The sequence below is a fragment of the Pseudophryne corroboree genome, chromosome 9 (assembly GCF_028390025.1).
Source record: "Pseudophryne corroboree isolate aPseCor3 chromosome 9, aPseCor3.hap2, whole genome shotgun sequence".
NCBI lineage: Eukaryota > Metazoa > Chordata > Amphibia > Anura > Myobatrachidae > Pseudophryne > Pseudophryne corroboree.
The window spans coordinates 41,599,382-41,617,566 of NC_086452.1; the positions used below are offsets into that span (position 1 = coordinate 41,599,382).

The 18,185-nt window shown below is 43.3% G+C and overlaps 1 protein-coding gene across 15 annotated transcripts in view; it reads right to left on the minus strand.

Moving 5' to 3' along the window:
- The window catches only part of NFIA (nuclear factor I A), a 338,982-nt gene that overhangs the window by 316,561 nt on the left and 4,236 nt on the right, over window positions 1-18,185 (minus strand). For all 15 annotated transcript variants that reach the window (XM_063939242.1, XM_063939238.1, XM_063939236.1 and 12 more), the window contains exon 2: window positions 16,662-17,193. In XM_063939242.1, coding sequence (XP_063795312.1) covers window positions 16,662-17,193 — 532 coding nt within the window. The remainder of the gene's footprint in view (window positions 1-16,661; window positions 17,194-18,185) is intronic.

Sequence of the window (18,185 nt, forward strand, 5' to 3'; positions counted from 1 at the left end):
TTTATACTTATACACAAATGAGACACATTTGCGTCCAGTACAATCTCATGTATACTCAGCTACATGAATCTTAGGATATGTGCAACCCTAAATCTGGAGCATGGATGTATATGGAGCAATGATCAGGACAATCAGCATCATTGACTACAAAACTTAAATCCAGTTTATACAGGTACAGATTTCAAGAAACATCTCAGTCAGTCATGCCTAACCGGTGTCTGTACGTCGTTACCCCTGGTCCACCTCAAAATGCAGCAAGGTCAACATACGTGCAACTCTAAATACCTATCCCAGTAGTGCACATATACGCTGTGCAACAATTGTGCACTAAGCTGAATTTGCACATGCCATGCGAGGGGACACGGTGCACTATTTGGGGTTCCCAGTCACTTTACGGAGAAACGACGGCAAAAAATAAAAAAAAGTCTACTTTGTGTTCATGTTGACCTAATGACCGTGTCGACATATTTCAGATGTCAACCAACAGTGGTCGATCTAAAGGGCTCCATCCACTACAACGATAATGCCCGATTTCAGCCATTCGGCCCGATATATCGGATGAAATCGGGCATATCGGATGTGTTTTACATCCGATCCAATGCGCGGTCCCGTGAGCATCGGATCAGAGCCCCTAGACTGACTGTGCTGCACTCGGGATATGTCGGACCACGCAGGCATGGCTGGGATCGCACAAGGTATATCATAAGCAAAAGGACCACCTACGATGTATCATATGCCATCCTGCCGCCTGGGAGGCTGCCGGCCGGTTCAAGAGTGATCGCCTGCGACACGAGGGTCCGACATGTCGCAGTACTGTACGGGGTCTTTAAGTGTGGTCGACCCTATGATCCACACCCAGCAGAATACATTAATAGGTTTTACTATCACTTTATAAGTAAATATTCAACAAAATCTGTAGCACTCATTGATCGTTCCTATTGGCATTTACTAATAAAAGTGGGAGCTGCCACACCATTTCTTGCCATTGCTAAACCATCAGCCACAGTGCCCCCGGTGGCAAAAATTATTATTTAAAATAAATCCTAAAAGTAGTACAAATTTGGCTTAGTATTTACTAAGCATTAACTTTTCCTCAAACCAAGGTTTAACACATCAGGAAGTTCTATAGAGCAATTGAATTGTAATGTTTTCAGTATAACGTCTATTTAAGGACTCGCGGACGAAACAAACTCGGTAAATGTTTAATAAACATTGATTAGAGGAAACATTTAAAATGTAATTGTTCCAGGGATCTTATCCTCCGAAATAATTTCCATTTTATTGATACATTCTCTTTAAATTCCTTTCAGCAGGCTTGTCCTAGGCGTTCTACAGCTGGCGTCCCAGCTGTAGCCGCGTTTTTAGTGCTCTACGCAGAAGTACAATCCAGGATAAAACCTGTTTTCTGTTATATCATATTGGTATGTGTGCGATCCCTCAAAGCCGCTTCATTTAGGGTATTGAGAAAACCACATACCATTTTAGAAGGAGAAGCCATGTGTTTAAGATCTTCACTGACTGGTTTTCTCCTTGTGTATATCACGTACGCCGCACATTAAAGGGAGAAGACACATTCAGGACAGGAGGAAAAACCCCTTTGTGTCCTGAATATTTATACACGGAAATGCTCGCAAAAACTTCTGGGGGGCATTGTCCACATCAGGCCCAAAAGAAGGGGCCCCGGAATGACCCCCCCCTTCCTGAAACTAGCCAGAAAGTGACCTCACACTACTGGAATGGTATCTCTGATAAAGACGAGACAGGCCCCATCGCGCTTATCAGAATCTATTGCAGGGAAAGAAGAAGAGGATGTGTTGCAGAAGGTATCCGGACTCCAGGTCGACACCAGAAATAGGTTGACACGGATAAAAGGTTGACATCAGTTTTTTACTTTTTTTATTTCATTTTTTTAACTTTTTCATACTTTACGATCCACGTGGACTACGATTGGGAACGGTAAGCTGCCCGAAGCATGGCGAGCGAAGAGAGCCATGCGAGGGGACACGGTGCACTAACTGGGGTTCCCGGTCACATTACGAAGAAAGCGACACCAACAAAACCATAAAAAAAACCATGTTGACTGTTTTTCCATGTAAACTTTTTGTCCGTGTTGACCTAAGATGTGTCGACCAATTGGTGTCGACCTTGAGTCCCAGACCCGTTGCAGAAATCTGTGTTTCCAATTGTGTCCCAGTGCGACTAGGGATACCTATTGCGCCAGCGGGAAGCTGCCCGATCGTCCGTATCCATACGTGCTCAATGCAAACGTGCTGAACGCATGCAGCACTCCAGTAAATGCTACGATATGAACGGATACATTTGTCTGATTTTTATTTTTTTATTTTTTTGCAAGCCCCCTTGGCTAAAAGGGAACACAAATCTTCCAATGGACCATTGGGCACAGGACTAAGTGGCAGGATCCGCTTCCAATTTTGCAACACATGGGTCAGATCAAAACACTGGCTGCTTGGTACGTTCTTCTGAAGCACATAGGTGAACAGCGGGCTTCTGCCAAGAAGGTTTCAGGCAGAGGGTAATTTATTGGCTGCACATAGGGCAGTGTCAGTGTGAGGCTGTGCGCACAGCCAGGTGTGACGGTAAGTAATGCATTGCTTCGTTTTTGGTAGAACCAAAAATTAGTAATGTTTTTTTTTTTTTAACCTGGAGTGTCATCGTGCAGAGCTATACAGGTCCACAACCCTGCAGAGCGTTATCGGAGCTTTTTCGGATAATCGCCAGAAGTTTTCCCCATGGTAATGTAGCCACGTCCTACAAAAACAGTCACCCCCAAAGTGGCACATTCGTGCGTAGTGGGGCTTTAAAAGGCAGTCATACTCAGTCTCACTGTTGTCTGCCTCCTTTCCAACCATCTGCAGATTAATTCCTAATAAAACATCACAGCTGTCCCTTTTCACTTTTACCCACACACAAACATGCACACTCCTGTATGTGTGTCTCCTAACCGTCCCAGTGCGCACAAAACACATTTCCCTGTGTAAAGTCTGCAAAACCAGAACACAGCCAGATTGGGGCATACTGTAGCCATCCCAACCACACACAGCAATGTCGTCAGATTACTGCACAATAAGTGCTGTGAGGCGACCGGAAGGCTTCAGCTGAGTGGAAAGCATCATATTGTTTTAATGGGTTCTTATTATGGAAAAATAATGAACACTGGTCCTAATTAAGAAAAATTTAACAGAATAATCCGGCACTTCCGTCACGTACCGACCTCTGTCATGGGGGCGCTGCCCCAAATTCACATAGGAATTTGGGGGTGGGCCATAACTTTTTTTTTGTAATACATTACCTGCCCTATATTTTCCTTTATAGCCATCTAATGGCCACATTAATTTGTACTAAACTACACTCGCATAAAATGTTCTTAAGTTATTATTATTATCCTTTATTTATATGGCGCCACAAGGGATCCGCAGCGCCCAGTTACACAGTACATAAACGAATAAACAAAACAGGAAAACAGTGACTTACAGTTGAAGACAATATAGGACAAGTACAGGGTAAATAACCGTAGTTACAGCAGCAGACGACACTGGGCCTAATTCAGACCTGATCGCAGCAGCAAATTTGTTAACTAATGGACAAAACCATGTGCACTGCAGGTGGGGCAGATGTAACATGTGCAGAGAGAGTTAGATTTGGGTGGGGTGTGTTCAAACTGAAATCTAATTTGCAGTGTAAAAATAAAGCAGACAGTATTTACCCTGCACAGAAACAAAATAACCCACCCAAATCTAACTGTCTCTGCACATGTTACATCTGCCCCCCCTGCAGTGCACATGGGTGGTCACTCCGAGTTGTTCGCTCGCTAGCAGTTTTTAGCAGCCGTGCAAACGCTATGCCGCCTCCCACTGGGAGTGTATTTTAGCTTAGCAGAAGTGCGAACGAAAGGATCGCAGAGCGGCGGCAAAATTTTTTTGTGCAGGTTTAGAGTAGCCCAATACCTACTCAGCGCTTGCGATGACTTCAGCCTGTTCAGTTCCTGTTTTGACATCACAAACACGCCCTGCGTTCGCCCAGCCACGCCTGCGTTTTTCCGAACACTCCCTGAAAACGGTCAGTTGACACCCAGAAACACTCACTTCATGTCAATTACTGTGCGGCCAGCAGTGCGACTGAAAAGCTTCGCTAGACCTTGTGTGAAACGACATAGTTTGTTGTAATAGTACATCGCACGTGCGCATTGCGCCACATACGCAGACGTGCCGTTTTTTTGCCTCATCGCTGCACAGCGAACGAATGCAGCTAGAGAACAACTCGGAATGACCACCATGGTTTTGCCTATTAGCTAACATATTTGCTGCTGCGATCAGGTCTAAATTAGGCCCACTGACATAAGTATCAGGGTGGCAGAAAACCAGGGGATTTGGTGTCGAAGATGGTTTATGTAAGAGAGTGATAAGTACATGAGGGTTTAAATGGGATGCGGTTATGTGACCGGCAGCCTGGTTGACCGTCAGTCACTATACAGACGCTGGAAGCCCGCCGGGTAGAAAGACCAACAGTCAGCAGGCCAACAGACAGGGACTATTCCCACTCTACGAGCCTGCTGCGTGGCAAAAGCAGCGCACTAAACACCGGGATCCAAACCCGGTCACCCATACCCAACCCGGTTTAAATAGTTACTTACTAACTTAGCACACACATATTGGTGGTCATTCCGAGTTGCCTTTAGCAGCTTTGCACACACTAAGCCGCCGCCTACTGGGAGTGAATCTTAGCTTATCAAAATTGCGAACGAAAGATTCGCAATATTGCGAAGAGACTTCTCTGTGCAGTTTCTGAGTAGCTCGAGACTTACTCTTCCAGTGCGATCAGTTCAGTGCTTGTCGTTTCTGGTTTGACGTCACAAACACACCCAGCGTTCGCCCAGACACTCCTCCGTTTCTCCAGCCACTCCCGCGTTTTTCCCAGAAACGGTAGCGTTTTTTCACATACTCCCATAAAACGGCCAGTTTCCGCCCAGAAACACCCACTTCCTGTCAATCACACTCCGATCTCCAGAATGAAGAAAAAACCTTGTAATGCCGTGAGTAAAATACCAATCTTCATAGCAAATTTACTTGGCGCAGTCGCAGTGCGAACATTGCGCATGCGCAATTAGTGGAAAATCGCTGCGATGCGAAGAAAATTTCAGAGCGAACAACTCGGAATGACCACCGTTGTACGTTGCTTTAGCCAAGTCACCACTGCCTACCAAAACTCTAATAAAGATGAGAGGTCACACTATTTTACTACAACAGTATACATTGTAGACAGGTGCCAAAGAGCCTAATACACTGTAACACCTTCCCATTTATAAAAAGAAAGGAACAAATCTTAGGCTGGGTTCACACTTGCCGACGTGCACTCGATATATCGTCCGAACCGGCGGATAGGACGATATATCGTATACGTCGGCAAGTGTGTACACCCTAAATCGTTAACGATGCGCACTCCCGCGGGTCGTTAACAAGGTACAATATCTTTAATTTTCAACCTGAAATCTAAAGATATTGGGGGTAATTCAGACCCGATTGCTAGGCTGCGTTTTTTGCAACGCTGCGATCAGGTCAGTTCTGCACATGCGTATGCACCGCAATGCACAGGTAGGTCGCATGGGTACAAAGCGGATCGCCGCTCAGCGATGGGTTTGTGCGAAGGATCCATTCGCACGGGCGTTCGCAAGGAGATTGACAGGAAGAGGGCGTTTGTGGGTGGCAACTGAACGTTTTCAGGGAGTGGTTGAAAAAACGCAGGCGCGTCCAAGCGTTTGCAGGGAGGGTGTCTGACGTCAATTCCGGGACCGGACAGGTTGAAGTGATCGCAGCGGCTGAGTAAGTCCTGGGCTACTCAGAGTGCGGCGACCGTCTGTTCGCAGCAGTGCAAAAAAACCCCTAGCGAGTGATCAGGTCTGAATTAGGCCCATTGTACGAGACCTGGAGGTGGATGCATGCCGTTACCGACGAGACGCAAACAATATCGTTCAGTGTGTATGAACGATATTGTTTGCGGGGGATCTTGTGCAATGTCACGGAGGTACCAGCCTCAGGTTTGCACTAGACAGCTCAGATGTGATATTCAGAGGGCACATAAGTACTATACTGACAAATTAATTACATTTGTTCCACCAGGATAGAGCCTGAAACAATTAAGTATATATGCTATCGAGAGGGAGATTTATCAAATCTTGGAGAGTGATAAATTGGAGAGAGATTAAGGGATCTATGTACTAAGCCTTGGAGAGAGATAAAGTGTACGGAGATAAAGTACCAGCCAATCAGCTCCTAGCTGTCATGTTACAGGCTGTATTTGAAAAATAACAGGAGCTGGTTGGTTGATACTTCATCTCGTCCACTGTACCTCTCGCTAAGGCTAAGTACATAGACCCCTAAAGTACCAACCAATCAGCTCCGAGCTGTCATTTTCAGACACAGCCTGTAACATGACACATGGGAGCTGATTAGTCTATACTTTATGTCTTTCCAAGATGTTGTAAATCTCCCCCATAGTATTAGATATTGTTGTCTTTTACAGGATTCAGACGGTCGCTGGGGTGGAATCTTTCCACCGGCCAGTTCCTGACCCTAACAAGGTAGCATTAAGCCCTACAGGACCCCCTTCTTATGTGGACATTGCAAAGGACACGCATAATACAGTATATATATATATATATATATATATATATATATATATATATATACACATATATACACACACACACACACATATATACTCCCGATACATACAAATGCAGAGATCTTTCCTTTAGGAAGACATTTTCAAGTTGAAAAAAAAAAAAAAAAAAGCACAATATAGGCTTTGCGGTGACGAAATTTTCCCGTCAGCCTCCAAACAATAGCTATCTTGTTGGGAAGCATAGAACTACAAAGGCCCCTTTCTCAGAAGTTACTTGAAACTGCTTCTCTGCAGCAGAAAAAGTGCAACACTGCTCCCTGAAACAAAACGGGAGCTTCATCCTATTTCAAACATAGCTGGGTTCAGGGAATGTCCAACAGTCTGGTATTTGAGAAATTAACCCCAAACGCGACTCAGGCAATTTATCTGCTGCTTTGTCTTTTTTTTAAATTATGTTTCTGAATTTTTTTTTTAGCCAGAAAACGTAAAATAAATTTTACTTTCACTTTGCAGTAACTCAGTGACTTTGGATCACATCGATGGGTCTATTTACTGCTGGTAGAGAACCGGGACCCAAATCGCCAACATTAAATCAGCATTTGTTGCCAGGAGCTTGTGTGCGGACACTAATTAATAAGGAGATTTTGCAAGTTATTATCCAGAAATTCCTTTAAAATAATGCCCATCTTCGGGCCATATCTAAAGAAGCAACATGGGAGGGGGTCATTCCGAGTTGATCGCTAGCTGCATTTGTTCGCAGCGCAGCGATCAGGCTTAAAAATGGCAGTTCTGCGTATGCGGCGCAATGCGCATGCGCGACGTACTATTACAACGAACAATGTAGTATCACACAGGGTCTAACGAAGCTTTTCAGTCGCACTGCTGGCCGCACAGTGATTGACAGGAAGTGGGCGTTTCTGGGTGTCAACTGACCGTTTTCAGGGAATGTTTGCAAAAACGCAGGCGTGCCAGGAAAAACGCAGGCGTGGCTGGGCGTACGCAGGGCGTTTGTGTGACGTCAAAACAGGAACTGAACAGTCTGAAGTGATCGCAAGCGCTGAGTAGGTTTTGAGCTACTCTAAAACTGCACAAGAAAACTCCTTTCGTTCGCACTTCTGCTAAGCTAAAATATACTCCCAGTGGGCGGCGGCATAGCGTTTGCACGGCTGCTAAAAGCAGCTAGCGAGCGATCAACTCGGAATGACCCCCAAGATACCTTGCGGTACTACGTCTCCCGGAATGTACTAATCTTCATCAATGCACAAATCAATCCTATGAAATGCTACACTCAGGCCTATGAGACGTTTGCCAGTTCTGCCGTAACGCCACATAAACAAAGGAACGTGGACGATTAATACCAGGGATTCAAATTTCAGAAAATGGAACAATAATCTCTGAAATATAAGACGTTTATTTCTATAAAAATATATACACACACACACACACACACACACACACACACACACACACACACGATAACACACTGTAAGAAGTGCCTCTACTTCTCATTTGGCAGCGCGAATCTCTCCCAGGGGGACCCACGTAACCTCCCATTATCTGTCACTGGCGACACAAGGACGGGAGATGTGTGCGAGTCCCCAGGTGTATCTTGGATGGTTTTGGCTCAGAGATCTCTACGCTTCATTTCCCTGATCAATTTATTAGTAAGGAGAGCTGCAGTAGCTGCCAGCTCCCGCCAAACACACACAGCTCCATGGTGAACACGGTAATGGAGGTCCAGTTGGTATTATAATCTTCCTCAACACATTGGGGGGGAATTCAAATATTTGAAAAGTCGGTTGGGTGTCTGTTTTTTTCCAATCCAACAGACAGGAAAAAACAGACACCCAACTCACTTTTCAAACAGTTGAATACCCCCCATTTTGTCTTATATCCTGGGTCAACGACAATCCATTGGATACAAATGATCAACAAATGCGAAGAGATCGATTCCGCTAGACTTTTCACATTTCTTTATTCACTTGTGCGACGTTTCATTGAACAAAACAACAGTGTCAGGGCGGCATATGAAGTAATAGACACTACTTGTGTGAAGAGCTGTCGTTCAGGATTCTGGTGGGATGTAATGGAATCGGAGATCACCGGAGGCGCTGGAAGCCTGCCGTTCCCGCATGTTTTTTAAAGGGGCAAACACTTAAGAGGCAAAACCATGGCTTGTGATTGTCCGAGGTTGCCCGGCATCCCGCACATCCCACGATATCAGACACCATTACATGCCGCCGTTAGTGTCCAGAGATAGTCTTCTAGGAAACATGGAAGTGGTGCTTCCATTGTGAATAACTGAAATTAAATTTAAGATCCAGACTACCACCATTGCCCCCTCACCTCCAGACACAAGTGGCGGGACTACCACCATTGCTACGGTGCCCCCTCACCTCCAGACACAAGTGGCGGGACTACCACCATTGCTACGGTGCCCCCTCACCTCCAGACACAAGTGGCGGGACTACCACCATTGCTACGGTGCCCCCTCACCTCCAGACACAAGTGGCGGGACTACTACCATTGCTACGGTGCCCCCTCACCTCCAGACACAAGTGGCGGGACTACCACCATTGCTACGGTGCCCCCTCACCTCCAGACACAAGTGGCGGGACTACCACCATTGCTACGGTGCCCCCTCACCTCCAGATACAAGTGGTGGGACTACCACCATTGCTACGGTGCCCCCTCACCTCCAGACACAAGTGGCGGGACTACCACCATTGCTACGGTGCCCCCTCACCTCCAGATACAAGTGGTGGGACTACCACCATTGCTACGGTGCCCCCTCACCTCCAGACACAAGTGGCGGGACTACCATCATTGCTACAGGGGCCCCCTTCACCTCCAGACACAAGTAGCGGGACTACCACCATTGCTACAGTGCCCCCTCACCTACAGACACAAGTGGCGGGACAACCACCATTGCTACAGGGGCCCCCTTCACCTCCAGACACAAGTGGCGGGACTACCACCATTGCTACGGTGCCCCCTCACCTCCAGACACAAGTGGTGGGACTACCATCATTGCTACAGGGGCCCCCTTCACCTCCGGATCCCATTGGCGAAACCACCACCTTTCCTATGGGTTTCTTCCTCCTCTAGAGACCCCAGTGTCAGAAATACCACCAGCGCTATGGAGCTTCCCCCAACACCTCTGCTACGACAGCAGCTGCAGCCTCTGTAACTGCAAAATCAAGCAGAAATCACTGATGACACATACAAGCCTATTCAGAACTAAGAGTTATCTAGCAGTAGATATGGAGATACCACCTGTACTAGGCATTCAGTGCCTCATACCTCAGTGATGTCACATGTTCCTAGCCATTGGGTAGGCCGCATACCCATGAATGCTGATTCAGGTCACGTGCGGGGTAACAGGTTCACTTTCATACATAACATTATCGGTGCTTTCTATCATTATCTCTGGTGCCACGGAGGTGTGCGAGATATGGAAAGACAGAACAGTATGCAAAGAGCAGGGATAGTAACAAGCACATTATAATATAGGATGTCTCCCCAACTGCCCTCTGAGGGTAAATGTAACGAAATTACCTGTTTATATTTGCAATGCACACAGCGAGGCCAGAGGGCATAGGCGGAAAATAGAATCACTGCCGTTCTCCGTACACAATAATGTCTCATTAAATGAAGATATATATATATATATATATATATATATATATATATATATATATATATATATATATTATATATATATATATGATTGTCGAAAAATCCCGCCGGTTGGAAACCACGTGGATCGGCGAATTTGCCGCCGATCCACGTGATTTGTCAAATTCGCGGGTGTTTCACAGTTTTTTGGTCCATTTTTGCCCATGCCGATTTGACTAAAAAACTAAAAAACTAAAAGGAATGGCGAAAACGGAGCAAAAAACCTGCTGAAAACACCCGCAACTAAATAGCCAACGGTCTAATTATGCCGGTTTTCCAACTGTCGGAAAACTCGGCACTAATTGAATATCCCCCATATTGATTAATGTCATATTACTTAAAAAACAAAATAAAAAAAAACCCTATTAACAATAATAAAAAAGAATAATAATAATTATAACTAAATATGATATAACTATGTAGCTTACAATGGTGCAACGTCTGGGCAGTACAGAATGCTCGAGCAGCTACAAGATTAAAGTGTTGCAGCGATTTATAAAAGGTATAGTAATATTACAGACACATGGGGCACAGGCAGCCCTACTGGTTACATGGTATCTGTTAGATCTGTAGCTTAAAGCACATTTGCAACTGATTACAATCTGTTGAAATAAATAGGACACACATTACTGTCTGGGAAATTTTAAGAGGCCCAACAACTGGAGTGAAATAAACTGTCCTGTCCCAACCACAACAGGCCGTGTTTTTTACCCTACGCTTCCCATTAGTAAGACCTGCAGCGCGGAATTTGCCTGGAACTCGGCTCTCCACTGTCCCAACTCCCTTTCTCGTATCATTTTCTAAGGAATATTCATCTTGGCCTCATGTACCCTGCTCCAAGCATCTCCAGGTCCAGAAATAACTAGGATAGAAAAAAAAACACCCCAATTCTCTGACAAGAGAACGCAAACTGGGCATTAATCTGCTACCGAGTGACAAAGTATAAAAGGAAGAGAAATGGTCGATATTTTTGCATTGGCCTGAACTGTGGAACCCTTCCACCACACCAAGCAATAGGGCCTCTCGGATTGTGGTTTTGCAGTGCAAGGAGAGTATTACAATGAGATAGATTGGCTGGAGAGGGCACACAGCTTCTTAGAGGGGTCATTTAAACTACCCAAAACACCTGAATTTAGTGCCCACTTCAACCAGGTGGAGAGCCGGTAATGTGCGATGCTTTTACTGGAATACTCTTAGCACTGTCCTTTTGTACTTCAAACTAAGGGGTTGTACCAATAAGACTCGCCCAAAAGTCTGCACTTCGGGCAGTGAGGGGGAGGGGGGGGGAGTTGAAGTGCCATTTGCAACATTTCCACGCCATTGTAACTCCCCTCCATTCGCAGTTAACTGACCCCTTACTGCTGTAGATTGCTGGGATTCGGCAAACAATACATCATGTGCGTACAGTTTGCAGAGGTGTCTCTTAAGGCCGCAGAATAGGCAGGGGTCATTGAAAAGGCTACTGTACCTACAGTGTGCATTGGAAACGATGGCCATGTTTTGTCTTGGGTTTGTTTGGGTATTTTTTTTACAACACAACAGCACTGAGGTCTTTGGTTCAATTCCCTCCATCTGTGCGGAGTTATTATGTCCTCCCCGTGTTAGCACGAGTTCCCTCTAATTTCATACTGGTAAGTAACCCAAGCACGTACGTGAATGTGTATATGTGATAGGGAGTATAGATTGTAAGCTTCTGTGGTGCAGGGACTGATGTGATTGGCAGAAATATTCTCTGTAAAGCACTGCAGAAAATGTGTGCGCTATATATATATATATATATATAACTGGTAGTAATAATAATAATAATAATAATAATATATATTTGGTGCGCTCAAACACGACAGACAAACACGACAGAATAGTAACAATCCTACTGGTCAGGCAATACTCCCAGAGTACTGTATGTGGGGGAGGGGGAAGGTCTCAGTTGTGTTTCTCCATGTTGCACTATATACAAAAACTATTCCAAACTTGTGAAGCCTTGTGTCCAGCAATCGCTCCTACTTTAACGGTCACCTTTTAGATGAAACACTATGGCGCATTTTGTGACATTAAACCTTTTCTCTTTGCTCATTGTCCTATCTCAATGTATGAAAGCTTTATTTGCCATTTTCCATAGATTCGATTTGAATTGGTGCGGAAAAAAAAAAAAAAAAGGCAGAGCATAGCACCAAGAGAAAAAAAATGTATATAATAAAAACAAAACAAAAGGACAAGCCTTAGATAGTGTTCATTATAACACCCTGCACCTAATCAGTGAGGGGGGCCATATTTTCATATTTAGGGGCAACATTTTATACATCATGTGCCGCAACAGTAGCCGCAGCGACGCATCATATCTAAAATTTTGCCATTCAAAATTAAAATACACGCCTCCTCCCTGATTAGGTACAGGGTGCTAGAATGAACACTGTTGGAAATATAGACAAATGCCTTTTTATACTTATAACATTATACTTATAACATTTGCATTTTGCAAGTTATAATGTTACATTTGACAACTATTCCCCCCCCCCCCCCCCCCCCGGTATATGTGAGGAAACAAAACAAGACCGTCACAGACGTGCAGTATTAGGCTATTTTATTAACACAAAATAAATAAAAACTGAAAATCCCCAGTCGTACACCTGATCTTTAGCTGTGGCGGGTGGCTCATCCGGCCGTGCCAGCAGGACCATCTGGCCAATCCGCATATTGGGGCTTTCAATACCATTTTATGATGAAATTGCAGAAGCGCTGCCAAAACAGAACAACATTTTCGGCACAACCTGCCCAGTGTGGTATACGTTTGGCTTCATTTGTATTTAGGGCAAAGGGGATAATTTACAGCTCAAAACTAAATAAATAGCGCTTAAATAAAACCACGTACATAAGGATTTATTTACTGCAAAGACTTTACGTTTGCAATTCAGTGATTTAGCATAACAGAGATACGTATTCCGCTAACAAATTCAACCAAGTAAGCCTAACGCTACAGCATTCAACGGTTCCGCAGCGACCTCCGCTGACGTATGCGTCCTTTTCTGTTACAAAATGGGTAACAGCTTCCTAAATTACTATTTTTCCCATTAATTAAACTTCTCAACTTTCAATAAAAGTTTTTTGTAATCAGACACAACTTCAACACACTGCTACAATACAGACGACAGAAATGTTTATATTAAATATATATATATATATATATATATATATATATATATATATATATATATATATATATATATATATATATACATTTTGTTAATCATTGTTTTATTTATGCCACTAAGCAAATAGCAAGCTGCTTTTAACTCTGTAGACTATTCTGATACAAGCTGGCCGCCTCATTTACAGAAGGGAAAGGCCGGGGGAGGGGGGTGTATCAGGTGTCAGGTCGTTGTTCGGTTGCCAGAATATATATCCATCTACTGTCTGTCTACTGCGAAGTTCTAACTCTAAACAAATCTGGTCTCAGACAAAATTAAACCACTTCAAAAAGGAGATTTTCCCACAACCTGCCCAAAGGAGCCACACTTGCACCCCAGCTGCAACTCTCCAAACTTTTTTCGCGGTTGACTGGCTGCGAATGATCAAAGGTTAAATTTTATCTGAAAGGTCAAATGGCTGGTGGCAAAGGTTGCGACCTTAACAACGTAAAAGTGACTTAGCCACGTGCCAGCTTTAACTCCTCGTCTTGATACGGATCGTCCATTTCTGGCAAAGTCATAAATTTGCTTTTCTTTCTTTTTTACCACTTTTTTTTTCTTTTTACTTTTTTTTTTTTTTTTTTTTTAATACTCCCACTAGCAAAAACAATCCTGTATAATAAACTCCGCTTTCCATGTGTCACTTGATATGTGTGCAGAAACTGGGTAAAAAAAAAAATGCAATAAATTTAAAACGCACAAAAATTCTACTCCTGCCCTTGCAGATAAGGTTCCCCGATTTGTTTCTGCAGGTTTTCATGCCGTTCCTTTATATTCCAGGATCCATGCATGGAAATGGGACAGTACAAGTCAAAAAGGAATATGCAACACACTTTCTAGAACTTAGTTAGGGACTTTTCTCAGTTTAAAAGCTATTTTTATTATTATCACGTTATTTATATGGCGCCACAAGGATTCCGTAGCACCTAACAAAGTACATAAACAAATGAGCAATGGGACTTATGTGCCGTTGTAGGGAGCATGGAGTAGAAAATAGTCCATGTGATGAAAAAAGTTAATAAAATGCTAGAATAATACACCAAGAGGAACCCGTCTTATATTTGAACTTGAGGATACAAAACATTTATTTCAAAGGAAATGTGATTACTGTGGGGAGATGTTTCAAGTCTCTGGAGATGTTGCTCAAAGCAATCGATTAGCTGTTAACGGTCATTTTACGTAGCATGGTCTTTGAAATTACAGAAGTTAATTGGGTGCTTTGGGCGACTACTCCACTTTATCCCTCTCCACGGCTTGATACATCTCCCCTCCAGTGTGCTTTGAAAGCGGATCCCTCTGTCCGGGGGCCGGGAGGGGAGCAGAAAGGTATGGTGGATGAGGACAAAACTAATTTTAAAAAAAGTTTGAAGGCACCACCTGCTGCCGAGTGCTGGCAGAGCCTCCGATTAAAAAGTAAAAACAAAACACACTTTATTAAAGATGTTTTGGCACAAGGTGTCTCAATAGCTGCAATACAAACATTTACGAACATATAACACACGTGTCCATACAGACAACCGTACGGAACGTGCTACACGCGCTATTTCTGAAGCCTGATAGGTGTATTCCGGGTAAATGCCCATTTTTTCCCAGAATGCAGCTGATGATTTACAATAACTTTCTCTAGTAGACACAGAATGTTATCGCAGCACGCTAGCAGGAGGCTAACGGTGATATCACTATAATAAAAATAGATATTCCAGGAGGGAAAGGAGACAGCAGACTACACCACTCATTGTGCTTCTATCCATGGTACACAGTGACGCCATAAAACTGTGCCAGAACTTTGCAGAATACTGGCGCACAAGCGGTTAAATTGCACCGACATACATCAGGGTTCTTGCTCATGTTAGCTGCTTTCCCCATGCCTGGGCACTTTAACTTTCAAGGGCCATGGAAATATAGATGTCACTTTGCATCTCCCTCACTCGCTCCACCTACTCCTAGGAAGGCTGCGGCCTACGTCTCAAAAACCAACAATTCTGCTCCCTAACATGATGATTTGATAAAAGCCTTTCATGCAACATATTTATTTATTTTAAAAGTTAACACAGACAGAGAAAACATTATTTTTTGGGGTCAGTTCATGCTGCTGGACGACGATTTTAGTTGCACCGCTGTTAACGGCAAATTAAGTCTCTAAAACGCTGCCTACATTAAATTACAAAAAAAATAATAAAAAAAATATACACACAAAAAACAAAAACAACCATAAAAAAAGCAAAGCACAGTCCAAACTTCTGTTTATACAAGTCTACCCTGAAATGTCTCCTCCTCGGCCAGCCGGGCGAACGGGCCAGGAATGAGGCAATGCAGTAGGTGGCACGCTGACACAAACAACGCTTGTGTACTTCACGGGGACAAGAAAACAAATTGAACAAAATATAATCAAGGAGCTGTGTGTGCAGGCAAACTTTCTGACGAGTAGAAAAGTACAGTGGGGTTTATACCTATAAACGGGGCACATGCGTTGTTTTAGAAGGTAGTCAAGTTAGCAACGCATTAAGCCTATCAGTAGAGCACTTGGCGAGTCAATGGTTTTAAATGCCAGTGACAATCGCCATATTGATTCTAGTCTTTCCGTTCATTTAAATACAATCATAAATCTTGCATTATGTTTCTCAGACGCTGCCATGTTTCCGTGTTTTCCAAACATCTACCGTACTCGCGGAGTGCCTTTAACGCGATCTCTCTGCGTAAGAGGGATTGACATAACACAAGGGAGTTCATCTAAAGTGCTTTGCAGATATTTGGAAGTGAACTTATATCTTACAACACTATACTGAAGTTAACCCGTCAATGCAACAACTAAAAAGCGTTATATACAATCTGCCACGCAAGACGGTTAAACTTATTGTTGCAAAATCCTATGGGACTAAAAAGAAAAAAAATAATAATAAGACCAGGTGTCGCTGTTACACTGTAACTTATGCATTGTGAACATCGCAGAGCGGAGCCAAATCTCTGTCACCAAATATACTAGCTTTGGCACACCGTCTGAGAAGCTCGGGCTGATGCCGACGTGCATCAAGAAAAAACGTTTTCTGCCGTCGTAACCGGAGTGCACACAAAAAAAAAAAATTAAAAAAGTCTGCAAACAGGCCAAAAGTTCAACAAGGTATATAAAAAAAAAAGAATGAAATAATAAATTGCGCTTACCTGCTGAGTGCACGAAGTATGCCAAATATAAATCAAGTTCCTTGACCGAAACTCCTATGTGGTGGGGCTGTACGCACAGCCCGTGGTTAGAACACTGGGGAGACTTTACAAGTCGTTCGCCATCAGTACTTTCGAGTGGAATTCCTTTAAATAAAATCACCATTACAAGGTCCAGTCTCCAGACCTTGTCCGCCTGTCGTAGGCAGTCAATTCTTCTCATCTTCCCTTTCTGGTCTGGGTTGGACAGAACACAACACGCAGGCTTTTTCCCTGTAACTGTGAGAACAAAATCCTCTCGGTACTCCGGCCTAATATCTTTCCTTAGCTTTGCCAGGAGTCGGGACGCCCATTTCTGTTTGACTTCGGGTTTTTCGCTCAGTAACTCGTCCTTCACCGCTCTCTCTTCCTCTTTCGACATACGCTTTTCGTGTTTTTTAAAGTATTTACGTTTTCGGGCTTGTAGGTTGAACCACGTGTAAGCGAACGCCCGTACGTGAGGCAGAAGTGCTTCGATAAATGGATGGAACTCATCCTGGAGGGGGCAAAAAAGAAAAGAGAAAACAAAGTAAGGTTTACGAAAATAATTTGCAGAAAACTCTTTTTTATGACATCGTTGGACGAAGAAATAAGTTGCAAGCAAAAGATGTATATGGTAAATGACTGTGAAACTATATAGGATAGGCTTTTCCATGCAAAGCGGAAAAAAAAAATTAAAAGGTTATTTCAGGACTTGGTGTCAGGGTAAATAAGTGGTGACAAGTTGGCATCTCACTTTGCATGTGTCCTGTCCTTTTGTTAGTTCTACACAAAGACCCGGGACTTCCCCCCCCCCCCAGCAAATGCATGAACATCAATATTTAAAATTGGAATCACAGGCACAGTATATGCAATGCAATAGGAGTTTGCACCCACAAATCGATAAGAGCAGTAAAAGTTTCATGATTGCTGTAAAAATACATTGCAAGCCTTTTACTGGGAAGACAATCTAGGAATTACTGCCTCTTAAATCCCCTTATATTTACGCTTAACTATATGCATTACATAATTAAGCGATTATTTAATTAGTTTCTATCGTAATGGGGGGGGGGAGCAATGAGACTTGGGCCATACAGAGCTAATAAAGAACCTTTCTAAGTGCGCCCCAAAAACTCAATATCCTTTGAGAATAAAAACAAGTAACTCCTTCATTTTTTTTTATTTTGTGGGACGTTGTAGAAAAAGTCAATCTTGGAGAAAACTCCGACCGAAATACGTATGAAAAGGACAATTTGAAATATGTCGCAAAGCAACTAGAAATAAAAAATATTGTACAAAAGTATTTTTTATTTATGTATTTTTTACAACTAGAATTTGGGAAAGTATCAGAAATTAATAATTTTCAAAATCATCATTATTATTATTATTTCCTATAGACCACTGCGCTGTACAATTATTATAACTCTGACCACAAGGAATGAAATTGTGCCAGAATAAATGACAGAACTCGCCTGTTCATAGGAGCTTGCAATCTATGAAAGGTACAGT